At 36.8% G+C, this 15,461-nt stretch overlaps 1 protein-coding gene across 14 annotated transcripts; it reads right to left on the bottom strand.

Moving 5' to 3' along the window:
- Window positions 1-1,849: 1,849 nt before the first annotated feature.
- Window positions 1,850-14,921, bottom strand: LOC112708161 (uncharacterized). Of its 14 annotated transcripts, none has more exons than XM_025760326.3 (29): window positions 14,508-14,807; window positions 14,158-14,350; window positions 13,925-14,046; window positions 13,694-13,810; window positions 13,225-13,371; window positions 13,042-13,132; window positions 12,767-12,915; window positions 12,528-12,682; window positions 12,058-12,179; window positions 11,749-11,840; window positions 11,376-11,619; window positions 11,212-11,275; window positions 7,202-7,350; window positions 7,010-7,080; window positions 6,746-6,916; window positions 5,823-5,894; window positions 5,570-5,671; window positions 5,385-5,474; window positions 5,186-5,261; window positions 5,011-5,104; window positions 4,801-4,870; window positions 4,386-4,565; window positions 3,715-3,837; window positions 3,542-3,625; window positions 3,272-3,456; window positions 2,963-3,101; window positions 2,821-2,880; window positions 2,597-2,701; window positions 1,850-2,509 (listed from the first exon to the last, which is right to left on the bottom strand). In XM_025760326.3, the coding sequence occupies exons 1-29, from the start codon at window positions 14,604-14,606 to the stop codon at window positions 2,396-2,398; spliced, it is 3,480 nt and encodes a 1,159-aa protein (XP_025616111.1). In that variant the 5' UTR covers window positions 14,607-14,807; the 3' UTR covers window positions 1,850-2,395. The 14 variants fall into 14 exon arrangements, with proteins under 14 accessions (XP_025616111.1, XP_072057893.1, XP_025616112.1 ...); XM_072201792.1 differs by having other exon boundaries at window positions 11,218-11,275; XM_025760327.3 differs by having other exon boundaries at window positions 12,782-12,915.
- Between the last annotated feature and the right edge of the window lie 540 nt (window positions 14,922-15,461).

Genomic DNA, 15,461 nt, shown 5'->3' with positions numbered 1-15,461 from the left:
GGTCGACGTTACGCCTTCGAAAAGACTCAGATTAGATTCGATGTCTAGTGGCGTTTGACAGTTTAAAACTGCTCTTCCTCAAGGTCTAGAAAGGGTAACTCTTCTTCAGCAATAGTAGTTAAAAGGGTTAACTGCTGAGTAATTGCTGTTAGGATTTCCTTCAAATCGGTGATTATTTGAATTTTGTATTTCATTCAAAGTTTAATGCAGAACTTTTGTTAAGATTCACATCTCTTACGCTAGTCTAGTAATTACACTTCCATTGCAAGTTTTGTGAAGTATTAGGTCTTAAATGCACCTTGATTATTTGTGCCTACATGTCAACTAGCATCCATACTAATTATACACTAAAATCGGTCACCAAAATTAGTCATTAATATAAAATACATGATAAAAAATAAAATACATATTAAAAATAAATTAAAAAATACATGTAAGTGTATATAATACATGATAGACTGATTTTCGATGGCATAAATTTATTATTAGTGGATATAATTAGAATTGGATATTCAATAGTTCTAATTTTCAACTATACTAGCACGAAAATAATCCTTTTTCAAATTAACCCTTTTTTACTTCTTTATTTATTAAAGCTTAATGTATTGAGACAAAAATATGTAAAAATATATCAATTTTTTAATGAGTTAAAAAATAAAAACAGTCCATAATTCGAGTGTAAATACTAAATAAAAATAATTAGAAATTCTAACATATTTCTCTAATATCTAGATTAAAAAATGTTTTGAATATTTTATCCAATATTTATTTAAATATTAGACAAATAATGAATTGAAGATGAATTGAAATTCTCATTATTACTCAATTCTATATTAATAAATTTATGACCTTTTTACAACAAAGATATTTTCTACTTAGTGAGCATGAGTCACAATTCATAGTTGTGGTTGCGAACAGCTTTCATAAGTAAATAACCATTTTGACACTTAAAAAGATTTTGATTTTGACAAAACAAATTCCAATATTTGTTTATTTTATATTTTTATTCCTTATGACAAAATGACCTAATTGTTAACTTATCGTTCCGGACAATCCCCAATACAAATATCAATATATTTAAAGAAAAGAATAAAGTATATTTTTTTGTTTTTGAAGTTTAGCAAAAATTTTTAAAATATCATTAAGTTTTATTTTATTTTAATTTTATCGCAAAAATTTTCGATTTGCATCAAATATATTCCTGACAGCTAATTTTTCAAAAAATTTAAGACCAATTCAACAACAATTTCATAAGGTTTAGGGTTTAGGACCAATTCAACACAATTTTCATATATTTTTGTTGAATTGATCTTAAATTTTTTAAAATTTTTTAAAAATTTAACTCTCATAAGTATATTTGATACAAATAAAAAAATTTTCAAACAAAATTGAAACAAAATAAAACTTAAAAGTCTTTTTAAAACTTTTACTAAACTTGACAAAAAATATATTTTACCCTAAAATAAAAAAAAATTATCAGTTCAAATATTATCAACATATTTAACAAAAATTAACTGAGAAAACTTGCAATCCCCCAACACTAAATTTCTTGTATAGAAGAGTATAAAACGGAAAAGCTAGTGTCTTTACTATTTAGCTGCGTAAAAGTGGAACATTATGGAACTTCCACCAATATATTCAATGAATTAATAATAAAAATAAAATAAAATAAAATAAAACTCCCACTTTTTTACATTTCTAACAAAGCATTGATTAGCAAAATCCATTAAAAGAAAAATTGTCCAATCCATTCCATAGCATATTATTACAAATGCAGAGCTTATACAACTAAAAATTCCAATCCCATAAAGTGCAATCAATAATACTGAAAGAATTGTATCAGGTCACATGTCGAATCAAAGAAATCTTTCAAATAAGTAGTAGACTTATAGATTCAGAAAGACATAGCTGTGTCATGCATATGATGGTATATACAAAAAAATATAAAATAGAAAATAGTCACCTTGTGTCCATGATCTAAAATCATTATTTTTGACATTAGGACTTAGGAGTGTGACAACTACTCTTATAATAAGGGTCATAATCATATATGACTCTCTTTATCTTTCTCCTCTAATACTGCAATTAAAAGAAAAATAATAAGAAATCAACATGATCTTCTTCTGTGCTGGTGGCAAAGTGGTTGAGGAACAAAACAAAAAGCAACAGAGCCTGGCCAAAATTCTCCACTTTCTTTCAAAACCCACCATAATCCCATCATCCATAACAAATCAAATTACTTAGAAATCTATATTTCATTTTACAAAGGAAATGGGGCTCAGCACCAACTCCTGCTAGCCTCAGCAGACCAGAGCAACGACAAGTGAATACGCAGGCTTCAAAGGGGCATCAAGGAGGGTCGCCGGTGGGGAACATTTGTACAATGGAGAAACTCTCACATGAAGTAACTAAGTGCTTTCTTTACTCTTGAACCACCTTCACCGTATAGATCATTCCATTGCGAAAGCTCGGTCATATTTATGGATTCAGAGGACACACTTGCACATACCTGCCACCATATGATATATAAAGTTAATTTTGTTTTGTTTTAATGACCTCGAGAGCAAGAAAAGGGGCTTGATGCTGTTTTATATACCTGTTGATGAGCATGTTTAAAGTCTTCCATGTTTAGTGACCTGATATCGGAACTTCCACTTAATGCTGGAGCAGGTCTACCCTCTGCCAGAGCAGCAGCATGCTCCTGTCATGAATGAATCACAAATATTAAAATCAAGGTAACATCGATTCTGGTAACTTCATAGCCAACAACAATGACATAATCACTAGCATACTGCTAGAAACTGTTCAGAAGGGTTTTACCTTTTTCTCCTTTTCTAATATCTCTTTAATCGGACGGTGCGCAGCAGTTACACACAAATTCTGCGATGCAAGAGCAAGCATGAAGGCACCACAGTTATTAACAGCAGTGTCACCAATAAACGCAAAAAACAATGACCCTAACCTTAAGATCACTTCCAGAATACCCCTCGGTCATATTTGCGATTGCATCAAAATCAATATCGGAAGACAAGTCCTCTTTTGCCAAAATAACTTTCAATATCTTTGCTCTATTAGGAGCATCTGGCAAATTTACCATTAATCTGCACAAAACCAGAGATGACAAAAGTTTTAACATCTCTAAAAGCCCTCCTAACCACCCAAATACTCATAAATAAAGACTATAAAAACAATAATAATGATAATAAAGAAAAGGGAATAGAAGAAAAAGGAGAAAAAAGGAAATTCAAGTGCAGTTGGACATGGCATTCACCTTCGTGGCAGCCTCCTTATGACAGCCTCATCAAGGTCAAAAGGCCTATTAGTGGCTGCAAGCACAAGAACTCGCTCGGTATCCTTTGTACGTAAGCCATCCCAGTTCACCATAAATTCATTTTTCATTTTTCGCATGGCCTCATGCTCCCCAGGATTTTCCCTTCGGCCCAACATGCTATCAACCTATGCACAAAACCATATCGGATCACCTTTTTTCCCTAACTAATAAATCAATAAAAAATACCATCATTTTATGAAGGAGCCTTACCTCATCAACAAATATAACACTAGGTGCAATTTTACTTGCCAGGGAGAAAACAGCTTTTACATATTTCTCACCCTCACCAAACCACTGAAGAAATTAAGGGGAATACCACTAGTTAACATGCAAAACGAATTGATAAAGGAGAGATTAAAATACTCTCATTAAGCAAATATAACCTTGGATGTGATGCTTGACATGGAAATGTTGATGAAGTTTGCACCAGCTTCAGTAGCAACTGCCTTTGCAAGCATTGTCTTACCTGTTCCAGGGGGCCCAAATAATAAGATGCCCTTGCACGGCTGCACAAAAAGGTCATTCGAGGCAAGTAATCAGAACAGTTTCCAATTTCATGTGGGAAAATATCACCAACTTTAATATTAATTTTTTCACAAAAATAAAGGTGTATTTCAATATTACTAGAAGAAAAACTCCAAAAATATCCTAAAACAACTTCTCCAAAGTTGCTTTTAGTTCCATGATACTCCCTCCATCCCAAAATTGAATCCAGATAGAGTTTTGAAGGTACCAAGTTTTCCAAAGCGATCGATAATTTGGGAAGAAGGGAGTAAATTCTAACACAAACAAGCTACATTCTTGCCAAAATTAAGAAATCACAAGAATCAAGTCAGCAAAGTCTACACGCCACCCCCTTCTCTCCTCTTTTCCTCTCTTCTTTGAGGGTAGGAAAAGGAGAAGGGCATTAAAGGCGTCATACATCAACCAATCAGCAATTCAACCGAAGAAAAAGCAAGAAATAATAGGACCAATGATAAATCTAACTTCGAACAGACATCTATAGCAAAAATACAAGTTAAGCAAATGCATTTAATATGTAAGTTAGGTAAACCTTGGTTAATTGCCCCTTGCAAAAGAGCTCAGGCCTTTGTAAAGGAAGCATCACTAACTCCTTCAGCGTATCCTTGACATTTTCAAGAGCTCCAATATCATCAAAAGTAACACCAATGTCACTAGGTGGAATAACATCAGCTAAAAGCCTCTTTTCAAACTCATTTTCTGTTACAATGTCCTGAAATCAGACAACAGAAGAAGGGGGATGATTCAGAATCAAGTGTTCATAAATTGCAAGATTCTAAATTAGACTGCGTACATTACACTCTTTGGGTGCGGCCCTTTCCTGGACCCTAAGTTACGGCAGGATGCTTGTATACCGGGCTGCCTTTTTTTCTAAATAAAGTGGAAACAGACTACCAGCACAGGAAGATAAAAGTACAATTTAAGTAGCAAAACTTCATAACAATCACCTTAAGAGACTTCTTTAGGCTCTTTGACTCATTTTGGATAGACTGTAAGATCCCAATACCATACTGGATGCTGGTAAAATAACATAATAATTAATAAGTACAAGTTAACAACTATGAAGGTTAGAATCTTAAAATTGAGTATATATCATATAACATGTAGCAAGCACTAAATTACATCTCACAAGATAGAACAAGCAAGCACTAAATTACCTCTCACAAGATAGAACAAGCTTTGCATCAGGATCAGCTTCAGAATTCTGCATGAGGTGATGGCTCAAAGCCCAACCAACTATCTTTTCTGCATCTGCAGTATAGCAAACATCATGTCATAGGGGAGAGATTTAAACAAGAAATCTTTAAGTGACGTAGCAGTGGGAGAACATACTTTCATTTGTAAGTGTCTGATCCTTAATGCACACGGTCTCAAGTCCTTCACACTCCATCCCACAACGGCTCAAAACCTACAAATAAAATTAGACAAATCAGTTGATAATTTCATAATAAAATATTTACTTCACTACACAGTACAACATAGTTAAATGTGTAGTTTAAATTAATATTACAATCAGATACAGGATACTTACAGAGCGCAATTGATGCAAATTTCCTTTGATTTTGAGAGTCTCAACGTCTCGATCAAGTTGCTGCTTCCAAGATGCTAGAAGTGCCTCATCCTACAAAAAACATAACATGGATATATTATAAGGAAAAACACAAAACAAATAAAGAAACCAAAAATACAATAATATAGCCAATCCACTGCATATACCTGTGGCATATGAATTGTAACTTTATTTGGGAAAAGCTTAGTCAAAGTTTTGTTTGGTTTAGGTACTTCTTTGCCTCTGTCATGTAATCTTCCAAAACTATCCTGAAATGTGTTCATAGACATAACCTTAAAAATCTGAGAAGACCAAAGAAAAATTGTGGGTTGCAAATAAGATATCCACGACATTAGCATATGTAAGCAATTCTGGCCCCTTTTCCAAAAGAAGAATGAACTAGGATTTGGTGATTCTTACAGGGAAAGCCAAGTCAAGTAGCGCAGTCTGATTGCTCCCAAACTTTGTAAAAAGCAAACCTCCAGGATGTGACTGCAATGGCAAACATTCATAAAAAAATTCATTTAGATCAGGGAATTTGCAGGATTGAATAGATAGGGTAACCCAAATCTCCATCCATTATACACAACTATCTTGGTTTCTCAGTTCATAAAACAAAACCAGAATATAAAGATCATAACCACTAATACAAATTTAATTGGACAGCAAGAAAGGAAATTCAAAGAAATAATACTAGGATATCCATTTTGCATCCTATTTCTGCCATTATACACAAACTTTTCTTAGCTCCTCATGTTATTTTTTTATATTTTGGTAGAAAAATTGTACTATAAGAAAAGCAAGTGCACAAAGGAAGATAAGTTATCCTCAGAAAGATACAAAGATATCCAAGAAAAAGAGATCAACCAGATAACCAATAACAAGGTAGGAATGCCGGTCCCTTTGAATATCAGTTATAGAAACACACAGCCATTAGCTTAGCACAAAAGGGATGCCAAGTAGGTAACTCTATCCATAACAAAATCGTTTGTGGAAAAGGAATCAAACAAAAGAAACCTAGAATTCTTTTCAAACCAAATATACCAAAGCACTGCAAAAACCGAACATTACCATGAAATACATAAAGCTCCTATCCAGTTCCTAAAATGAAACCAGGTAAATAAAAAGCACCTACTTTTGGACTCCTAATAAAGTCATCCTTTGAACAAAGAACCTAAACCAAATAATAGTTTGTAAATAAAAATTGAAAACAGATTATCTTGACAATGGCTGTTATAACCTTTTTACCTGCAATGTGTGTACATATTAGAAGTTTCTAATGTCTCGATGTGCATTTCATTTTATCATTAGAAAATGGTCAGTGTCAACAAATCATTTCTTACCTTCTCCTTTCGGCTGTCAGTGTGCGTGTGTGCACCTATTACGACCACGTTGTCAGGAAGCTTTTCAAGCTTACTTTTAAAGTAATATGGATCCCCGTTAACTACTATAGACTTCTCTGCGTCTTTCATGAACAAAATGAAAGGCGTACTTCGGCTCTCACTATTCACAACCTGAAACAAAGATTACAAGTTCTTATTAAAGACCAAAGCAATATATATGAGAAGAAATTCTTGTGTACAACCAAGAGTGGAGTAAATGGCAACCTCAAACAATGTATTAATAAGTAATTTGTCCAGTTCTTCAACAATAGTGTTTTCCAAACGAAGATCACTTGCTGGAAAAAAGAAAATACCACCTCAAAATCCGCAACCAAGATAAAGATAAAAAGTAGAATGTAGTATATTTTGGAAATAATAATAATAGTAGCAGTAGTAATAGAAAAGGCAGCTTGTTACCGTTGCAGAAAAATCCTTGACCAGCCTCACAGGCACCTCCAAGATCAACTCCATCAGTTATGGGTTTATCAAATCTTACACCAATTTTTGACAAGGGATTATCATCAAAAAGTAAGACAACCTTCCCCCGACTTCCATTAGATGGCCCCCTATAGGTAGGTGCAATTGGCAAGAAAACTTATAAGTACAAGAAAAAACACTAGCACTTAGTTGGGTATGAGTGAAATGGACGAAATATCCATGGAAGAAATGAAAATTTGAGGTGGAAGTTGCATTACTTTGTCTAGATCTGGATTCCATAGAAGAAATGTTAATTTTGAGTTAATAAAAATTTTCAAAATCTTGATTTCCTTGCCATTCATCTATACAACTACCCAAACAGATATAAAAGAAACCACTTATGCACGGGTGATGCCTAACCGCCTAAGGTACCATGGGTCACCTTAACACACATCCAGGCCTTCAAAAGAATGGCAAATTTACCTGATTTCTAATGATTACTACAGCACAATGGCAAACTCCGCCTATGTTACACTTGCGGTACATAGCCGGTCCCAAGCCCGGATAAAGGAGGAGGGTTGTGTTAGGTCTTCGGCAACCAACGTAAAAATATAGCCGAACCCCCCATGACATGAATCAAAGACATTATTGCGCTAAAGCTAGGTCGTTACCCGGAAGTAACGCGCCGTATGGCTCGAGTACGGTGTCAAAGCAAGAGCCGCTGCATCGGTGCCCGGATGTAGTGTTAAATGAGCAAGGGTTCTCGCGTTTTCGTGAACGGACGAGGGTAAATAAGCTAGTTCTCAAAGGAAAAGGTAAATGTCGAAGCGACAAAAGGCTGAGATTTGGGACATGGAACATAGGCACTCTAACAGGAAAGTCCATGGAGGTGGTGGATACCATGACAAGGAGGAAGATTAACATTATGTGCCTACAAGAAACGAAATGGGTTGGTGCAAAGGCTAGGGAGTTGGATTCTTCTGGTTTCAAACTTTGGTATACAGGAAAGGTGAAGAATAGGAATGGAGTTGGAATAATTGTGGATAAGCAGTTGAAGAAGGACGTAGTTGATGTCAAGAGGGTGGGAGATCGGATCATCTCTATCAAACTTGTGGTGGAGGGAGGTGCTTTTCATGTGATTAGCGCCTATGCACCGCAAGTGGGTTCGGACGAACAACACAAGATAAGGTTTTGGGAGGATCTAGAGAGTTTAGTTCAAGGCATATCTTTGGGAGATAAGATTTTCTTAGGAGGAGATTTAAATGGCCATGTTGGGAGAGAAGTGACTGGATATGGGAGTATTCACGGAGGCCATGGTTTCGGGGTGATCAATGCCGAGGGTAAAACTATTTTGGACTTTTCCTCAACTTTTGATCTTCTCATCGCAAATACATGTTTTAAAAAGAGAGACGAACATCTTATAACCTACAAGAGTGGCATGACAAGCTCTCAAATCGACTTCTTCTTGTTGAGGAGAGTCGACCGGAAATTTTGCATTAACTGTAAAATTATTCCGGGAGAGAGTTTGACAACACAACATAGGGTGCTCGTCATGGATTTTCGCGTTGAGCAAAAGTTGAGGAAAAGACATCATACGAAGAACCCAAGGACGAGGTGGTGGCGGATGAAAAGTGAGGAACAAAGAAGCTTCCTAAGACGGGTAGGAGAAGAGGCAAAGTGGGATGGGAATGGAAGCGCGGAAGAGATGTGGAGGGAGATGGCAGAAGTTATTAGAAGAACAGCAAAAGAAAGTTTTGGTGAATCTAAAGGAATAGGACCAAGAGACAAGGAGTCCTGGTGGTGGAATGCGAGTATACAAGAAAAGATAAAGATAAAAAGAGAATGTTTTAAAGAATGGTCTTTATGCCGCAATGCAGATAACTGGGAAAAATATAAGGCGGCTAAGAAAGAGACAAAAGTGGCTGTAAGTGAAGCAAGAACAAGAGCATATGAGGGTCTCTACCAGTCTTTGGACACGAAAGAAGGAGAAAAAGGTATATATAGAATTGCAAAGAGCCGGGAAAGAAGAACGAGAGATTTGGATCAGGTTAAGTGCATAAAGGATAATGATGGAGAGGTGTTGGCTCAAGAGGAGAAGATTAATGAAAGGTGGAAGAGCTACTTCTACGAGTTATTTAATGAGGGACAGAAGACTCTTCCGAGCCTTGGTCGATTATGCACAAGGGAAGAAGATCAAAACTTTGACTACTATCGAAAGATTCGAGACTTCGAGGTAAAAGAGGCTCTAAAGCAGATGAAAAATGGCAGGGCAGTAGGACCTGATAATATCCCGATTGAGGTTTGGAAGGGTCTTGGAAGAAAAGGCATCAACTGGTTAACCAAGCTTTTTAATGAGATTTTAAGGTCAAAGAAGATGCCTGATGAGTGGAGAAAGAGCACCTTGGTACCTATCTATAAGAATAAGGGGGATATACAAAGTTGCGGAAATTATAGAGGGATTAAGCTTATGAGTCATACTATGAAGTTATTGGAAAGGGTGATAGAACGGAGGTTGAGAAAAGAGACACAAGTAACAGAGAACCAATTTGGATTTATGCCAGGCAGATCTACCACTGAAGCGATATACCTATTAAGAAGGATGATGGAGAGGTATCGTAGTAATAAAAGGGATCTACACATGGTGTTTATTGATTTGGAAAAAGCGTATGATAGGGTACCAAGGGAGGTCTTATGGAAGGTTTTAGAAAAGAGGAGAGTAAGGATCGCATATATTCGGGCAATTAAAGACATGTATGATGGGGCCACAACTAGTGTGAAGACTCAAGGTGGTGTGACAGAGGAATTCCCTATTGGTATAGGATTACACCAGGGATCATCCTTAAGTCCATACCTTTTCACATTAGTCTTGGAAGTACTCACAGAGCACATCCAAGAGCCTGTGCCATGGTGCATGCTTTTTGCCGATGATATCGTCCTTATGGGAGAGTCAAGGGAAAACCTAAATAAGAAGTTGGAGTTATGGAGAGAAGCTCTAGAAGTGTATGGTCTGTGCATAAGCCGTAGCAAGACGGAATATATGGAATGTAAGTTCAATCTGAGAAGGGAAAACTCCAATATAGAGGTGAAAATTGGAGAGAATACCTTACGAAAAGTTAAAAGTTTTAAGTATCTTGGGTGCATCATACAGGATAATGGAGAGATTGAACATGATGTAAATCATAGGATCCAAGCAGGTTGGTCAAAATGGCGGAGTGCATCTGGTTTTATATGCGACAAAAAAGTGCCTTTAAAACTTAAAGGTAAATTCTATCGCACCGCTATAAGACCGGCTATGCTGTATGGTATGGAGTGTTGGGCGGCTAAAGGAGAGCACGAACATAAGCTGAGTGTGGCAGAGATGAAGATGTTGAGATGGATGAGTGGTCACACGCGATTGGATAAAATAAGGAATGAAGATATAAGGGAGAGAGTTGGAGTAGCACCCATTGTGGAAAAGATGGTTGAATCGCGTCTCAGGTGGTTTGGACATGTGAGAAGAAGACCGATAGAACATCCAGTCAGGAGGGTGGATGAGATGGAAGATGGACAAAGGGCGAAAGGCAGAGGAAGACCTAAGAAGACCATCCATGAGGTGGTCAAACGAGATCTACATGTAAACGGTCTCTCTGTAGACATGATACATGACAGAGCACAATGGCGTCGTTTGATTCATGTAGCCGACCCCACTTAGTGGGATAAGGCTTTGTTGTTGTTGTTGTTGTACTACAGCACAATGGCAATCAATCATAAATTTTGTATTACTTTTAATTAAAATGAAACCATTACATGTTGTATTGCAATAACCATAGTGCATATGAACTTTCAATTTGAGTGAAAGAGGTACTATCTTATCCATTACACATCTACATCATATATAAGAAGTAGGACTGGCATAGGTGGTGCCGATTGATGAGAAAACTCAAGTTATTCTGATAAAGGGAAAAGGATACAACTGTAAGCTGTACAAAGAAACCAGTTTAAAACAGTGTAATTGTAGTTGTAGTGCAAACCTGTACCTTGAAGATGTCTGATAAAGGCTACCAGAAGATGAAAAGCTATATTTTACCCGATCCCCTGCAGGATTGTAATGGAAAACATCAAACTTTTTATGATAAATTTAAGGCTTAAGGCCCTTTTTAGATAGGAAAGATTAGGGAAAAAGGAGAGCACGTACCCAGCTTAAATGTACCACTCTTAGAGGCTCCGGAGGTAGAAGGTGCGCTATCAATTTCCATCTTAGGTTGAGACTCAACGCCAAATGTAGGTGCATTTGAGGAGCTAGGCGTATCAGGTTCACTAGTTGATGGATCCATACTACGAGCCCCGTCTGTAGCTGTAGGACTTTGTTTAGTGCAGATGCATGATTTCTCAGCATTGGATCCCTCTTTGAGCAACTCGGCTTCCTTGGAAGATAAACCCTATGAATGCACAAGCAGCAAAGATTTATTATCAGAATTTACACCAGAAACGCTACAATGGCAATCTGCAAGGGAGGTATGATTGGAATAATCCCAACATAGACTCAGCAAAGAGGACTTTTTTCTTACACCCAGAAGTAAATGGCTATCAAATATAAGCAATTTAGCTCCAAAATATTTTGCAAGTGCTTTTGCCAACATTTCCTGATATATTTCTGATCCTGCAAACAAAAGAAATTGGCAATTTAAGGAAATAGAGAGTTAAAGTTAAATAAGGCGTCTATATAATATCAATCGCTTTGTGATAATAATATTGCTTAACTTTTTAGAGAAGGTAAAGAGATAAATAAGGAATTGATCACCCTGCTCCACTTCACCCAAAGACACAAAAAAAAGAGAAGGATGACAACGGATATTATCAATGGAACATCCACAAACCTGCAGGTCCTGAGAGCAGAACTCGGGGGTTTATGGTTGTAAAATCTGTTGTGTACTTTACATGTTCCTTATTTTTCAGGTGTATAAAGCAAGCTGCAACCAAGACATTTTTTGTATTCTCACTGCAAAAAGAGGTAAGCATGATCAGAAATGCAGTTAAAGAATCAATAATCCTTTATAAGAAAAGATAAGATTATAAAGATGAGTTCAGGTGAAAGGCAGGGAAGACTCAAATCAAAACACCCGGGTGACAAGCAGTATTGATTTTGTTTTTGAAAATAACAATTCTATCAAATAGTAAAATCTTCAAAACAAAATGCCTAGTTTTATGCCAATGACAAGTCCTAGCAACGGACATCGTGTGTGGAAACGGCAACCAAGTGAAAGAATGAAGCCAGCAAAAAATGACATTGACCATCCTTGGTATCAAATTCAAAAGTAGAGTCTTCTACATTACAAGAGAACTATACCTCAAATAATATGGGAAGTTGTCAAAGGACACATCTAGGTTTTTCCCGTCCAGTATTGCAGCATGAAGATCTTCTTTAAAAACTGCACAGCGCACAGATGTACCCGAAGATGATGCAGCTTGTGTATCCCTCGCCCCGTTTCTTTCTTCCAACACCTGTTTACAGATACTTTTGCTCAATTTCAGTTTACAACTAGATCCGGCAAGGACCCGGAAGAAAGGCCTTAGGAAATCATTCACCCCAGAGATTTTTACATTGCCTGCCTCTGTGACTGCATCATCTGGTTCGCAATCCATAGGAGAATTCTTGTCGCTTGCTCCAGTATCAGTGGCTTTGTCAGTCCCTTCATTTGGAGTTGAGTTGCCTTCCATGCCATCAAGCTCACTCTCTGAAACGTCAGTACCCTGGTGAGGCTTACTGGCAGACTGAGATGGAGACTTCCATCTTGTAAGATCCTGCCTAAAGCTAGACAAAGAAGCCAAAATAGAAGCCCCAGCTACGGCTGAAGGGTCACCTGTTCTCTTTTCAATCTGCAGTAACTTCCCACCACCACTCTGAACTTCTGCACCCTTAACTGCGGTTTCAGGATGCAGTTGCTGAAAAACCTAGATCAAAATAAATCAAGGAAAATACACAGACACACTGGAAACAGAAAATATGGGGATGGCATTCAACTAGAATTAACTGAAAAGGATACATAAGCATGATTTCCCAGCAAACCAAAAACCACCTCATCACCCGAGTTAAGCACACAGCTGGTACTCTTCTTGACGAGCGTTCCATTTACTAGCACAGATCCTTTGCTGCCAGTACTTTCAAGCACAGCTACAGCATTCCCCTCACGCTGGTCATTTCCAGAAACAACAGTAACCATACTGCACATACACTTCCTAAGATATTCACCTCAAGCAACTGGAAACCAAGAAAATGGGGGAAACAAAGCAACGCAACCATGCACACGACTACAGATAAGCATTTACTGTGCTTAGAAGTCTCTAAAATAGTAATCGGGCAAAACAATCCACTAGCAAGTTCTGAGGCGTGTGCATGGAGGAACAACAAAAAAAAAAACACAAAAAAACCCCGGACATGACATACCTCACACAACCACATCAAATATAAATTCCAAAACCCCATTGAAAATTTACATTGGCCCTAATATGTACCTGGGATTGCTTGATCTTGCACAAAGTTCCACTTGCAGTATGATCCTTCAGCGGGAAGTTGGAATTTCTACTAGAACCAATTGTGAAGTTCGATGTGGAAATAGGAACATTCGGATTCTGAAGCAATAATAACATCACATTCCAATTCCCAAATAAACAAGCTTTATCACTTCAAATAAAAAATGGTCAAATGCAACTTGAATTAAATACTCAAAATCACAATTGAATTACCTGTGAAGACTGGGATAAGAGCCTGCACCAGGGAACACCCTCAGAGTTGGGATTTTGCTTCTGATAAAACCACGAAGAGAACGAACTCTTTGGTTTATCAGCCACCAAACTTGGCGTAGACCCTTAAAACCAATTTTAAAAAAATCAATTTTTTTCTCGACAAGTAACCATTCAGTGTCTAAAATGAACAAAAACAAAGTTGATCCGAAAAACCACAAGTGTGAAGCACGCACCATCGGCGATCGGCGCTGGCACTGGTACGGCTGGTGGGGCATCAGCTTTGCCATCGTTGCCGGCGATCTGAGCGTCATTAGCAGTGCCGCATTCTCCGGGATCGGCGGCGGCCTCTGGAGCACGCAATTCCTTGGAATCCTCCGCCGCCGTCACCGGTTTCTCCGACGCACCACCACTACCACCACTGTCACCCTGAAATTAAGGAAATTACCCAAATTAAAAACTTCAAAAACCCTAATCCCATAAAACGATGAACTTCAAGGGGACTTTTAACAAAAGAAAGGGATATAAACGGCATGCGTTTGGGGAATTGGAATTTAGAAGAAAAAGTGAGGGGAATAAGACGAACCTTTTGGCGTTTAGAAGAAGGAGAAGGAGGTTTGTCGTCGGAAGAAGAAGAAGGTCGTTTTGCGGAGAGAGATCCACTGTTGCGTCTTGTTGAAACCATGCTTCTTATTCCCTTTCTTTTCCTTTGTTTCTTGTCTATTTCCCTTTTCTATTGTTCTTCGTTTTTGTTTTTTGGCTTCTCCAACGATTCAAGCAGAAGAAGAAGATAGAAGGGTGTGAAAAAGAAAATGAGCGACATGAATTATGAAATGCTTTTATGTTTTTTTTTTTAATATTTGCTATTTATTTATTTTGTCAGATTAATTTGTTGTTTAGTCTTTGCCGTTTTATTTAAAAGAAAAAATAATAATAAAATTAATAATGTTGTGCTTGCTTCGGAACTGGACACAACTCAACATTCGGCATAAGTTAGGTTGCATTTGATTTCACGAGATACTTGAATATTTAAAAAAAAAAAAAAAACTAAAAATTAGTATTTTGTATTTTCGTTTGACAGTATGAATAATTAAATTTTCTTTAGGCCAATGACACTTTTTATTAAAATACTTTAAAGTTTTTTATTCATTAAATACACTATATATATTACAAATTCTAAATATTTAAAATTTTAAATGCAAATTTATTATATTATTATCCTTCTCAAGTGTCTTAAGAGAAAAACATTATCAAACCAGAAATTTTCTTGTGATAAACTGCAATTTAACAGGTTATTCTAATTTTCAAAATTTACTAAAGATGGTTATTTTGATTAGTGATACTGATGGCAGCCAATGCTACCCAATCGGAGTATAAAAAGTGGAGAAATATAGTAGAGAAGGAGAAAATTATCTCGTTTTTAGAGAAAGATATATAAGAATTAAGTAGTGTTCTTGTAAAAATTCGATAAACTCTTTATAGATTGTGTTTTCACAAGTAGCACGTTAAAGGCTAACAATTTTTTTCATCTAGAGACACC

The sequence above is a fragment of the Arachis hypogaea genome, chromosome 8 (genome assembly GCF_003086295.3).
Source record: "Arachis hypogaea cultivar Tifrunner chromosome 8, arahy.Tifrunner.gnm2.J5K5, whole genome shotgun sequence".
Classification (NCBI taxonomy): Eukaryota; Viridiplantae; Streptophyta; class Magnoliopsida; order Fabales; family Fabaceae; genus Arachis; species Arachis hypogaea.
This window is presented reverse-complemented; position numbering and strand designations above follow the sequence as displayed.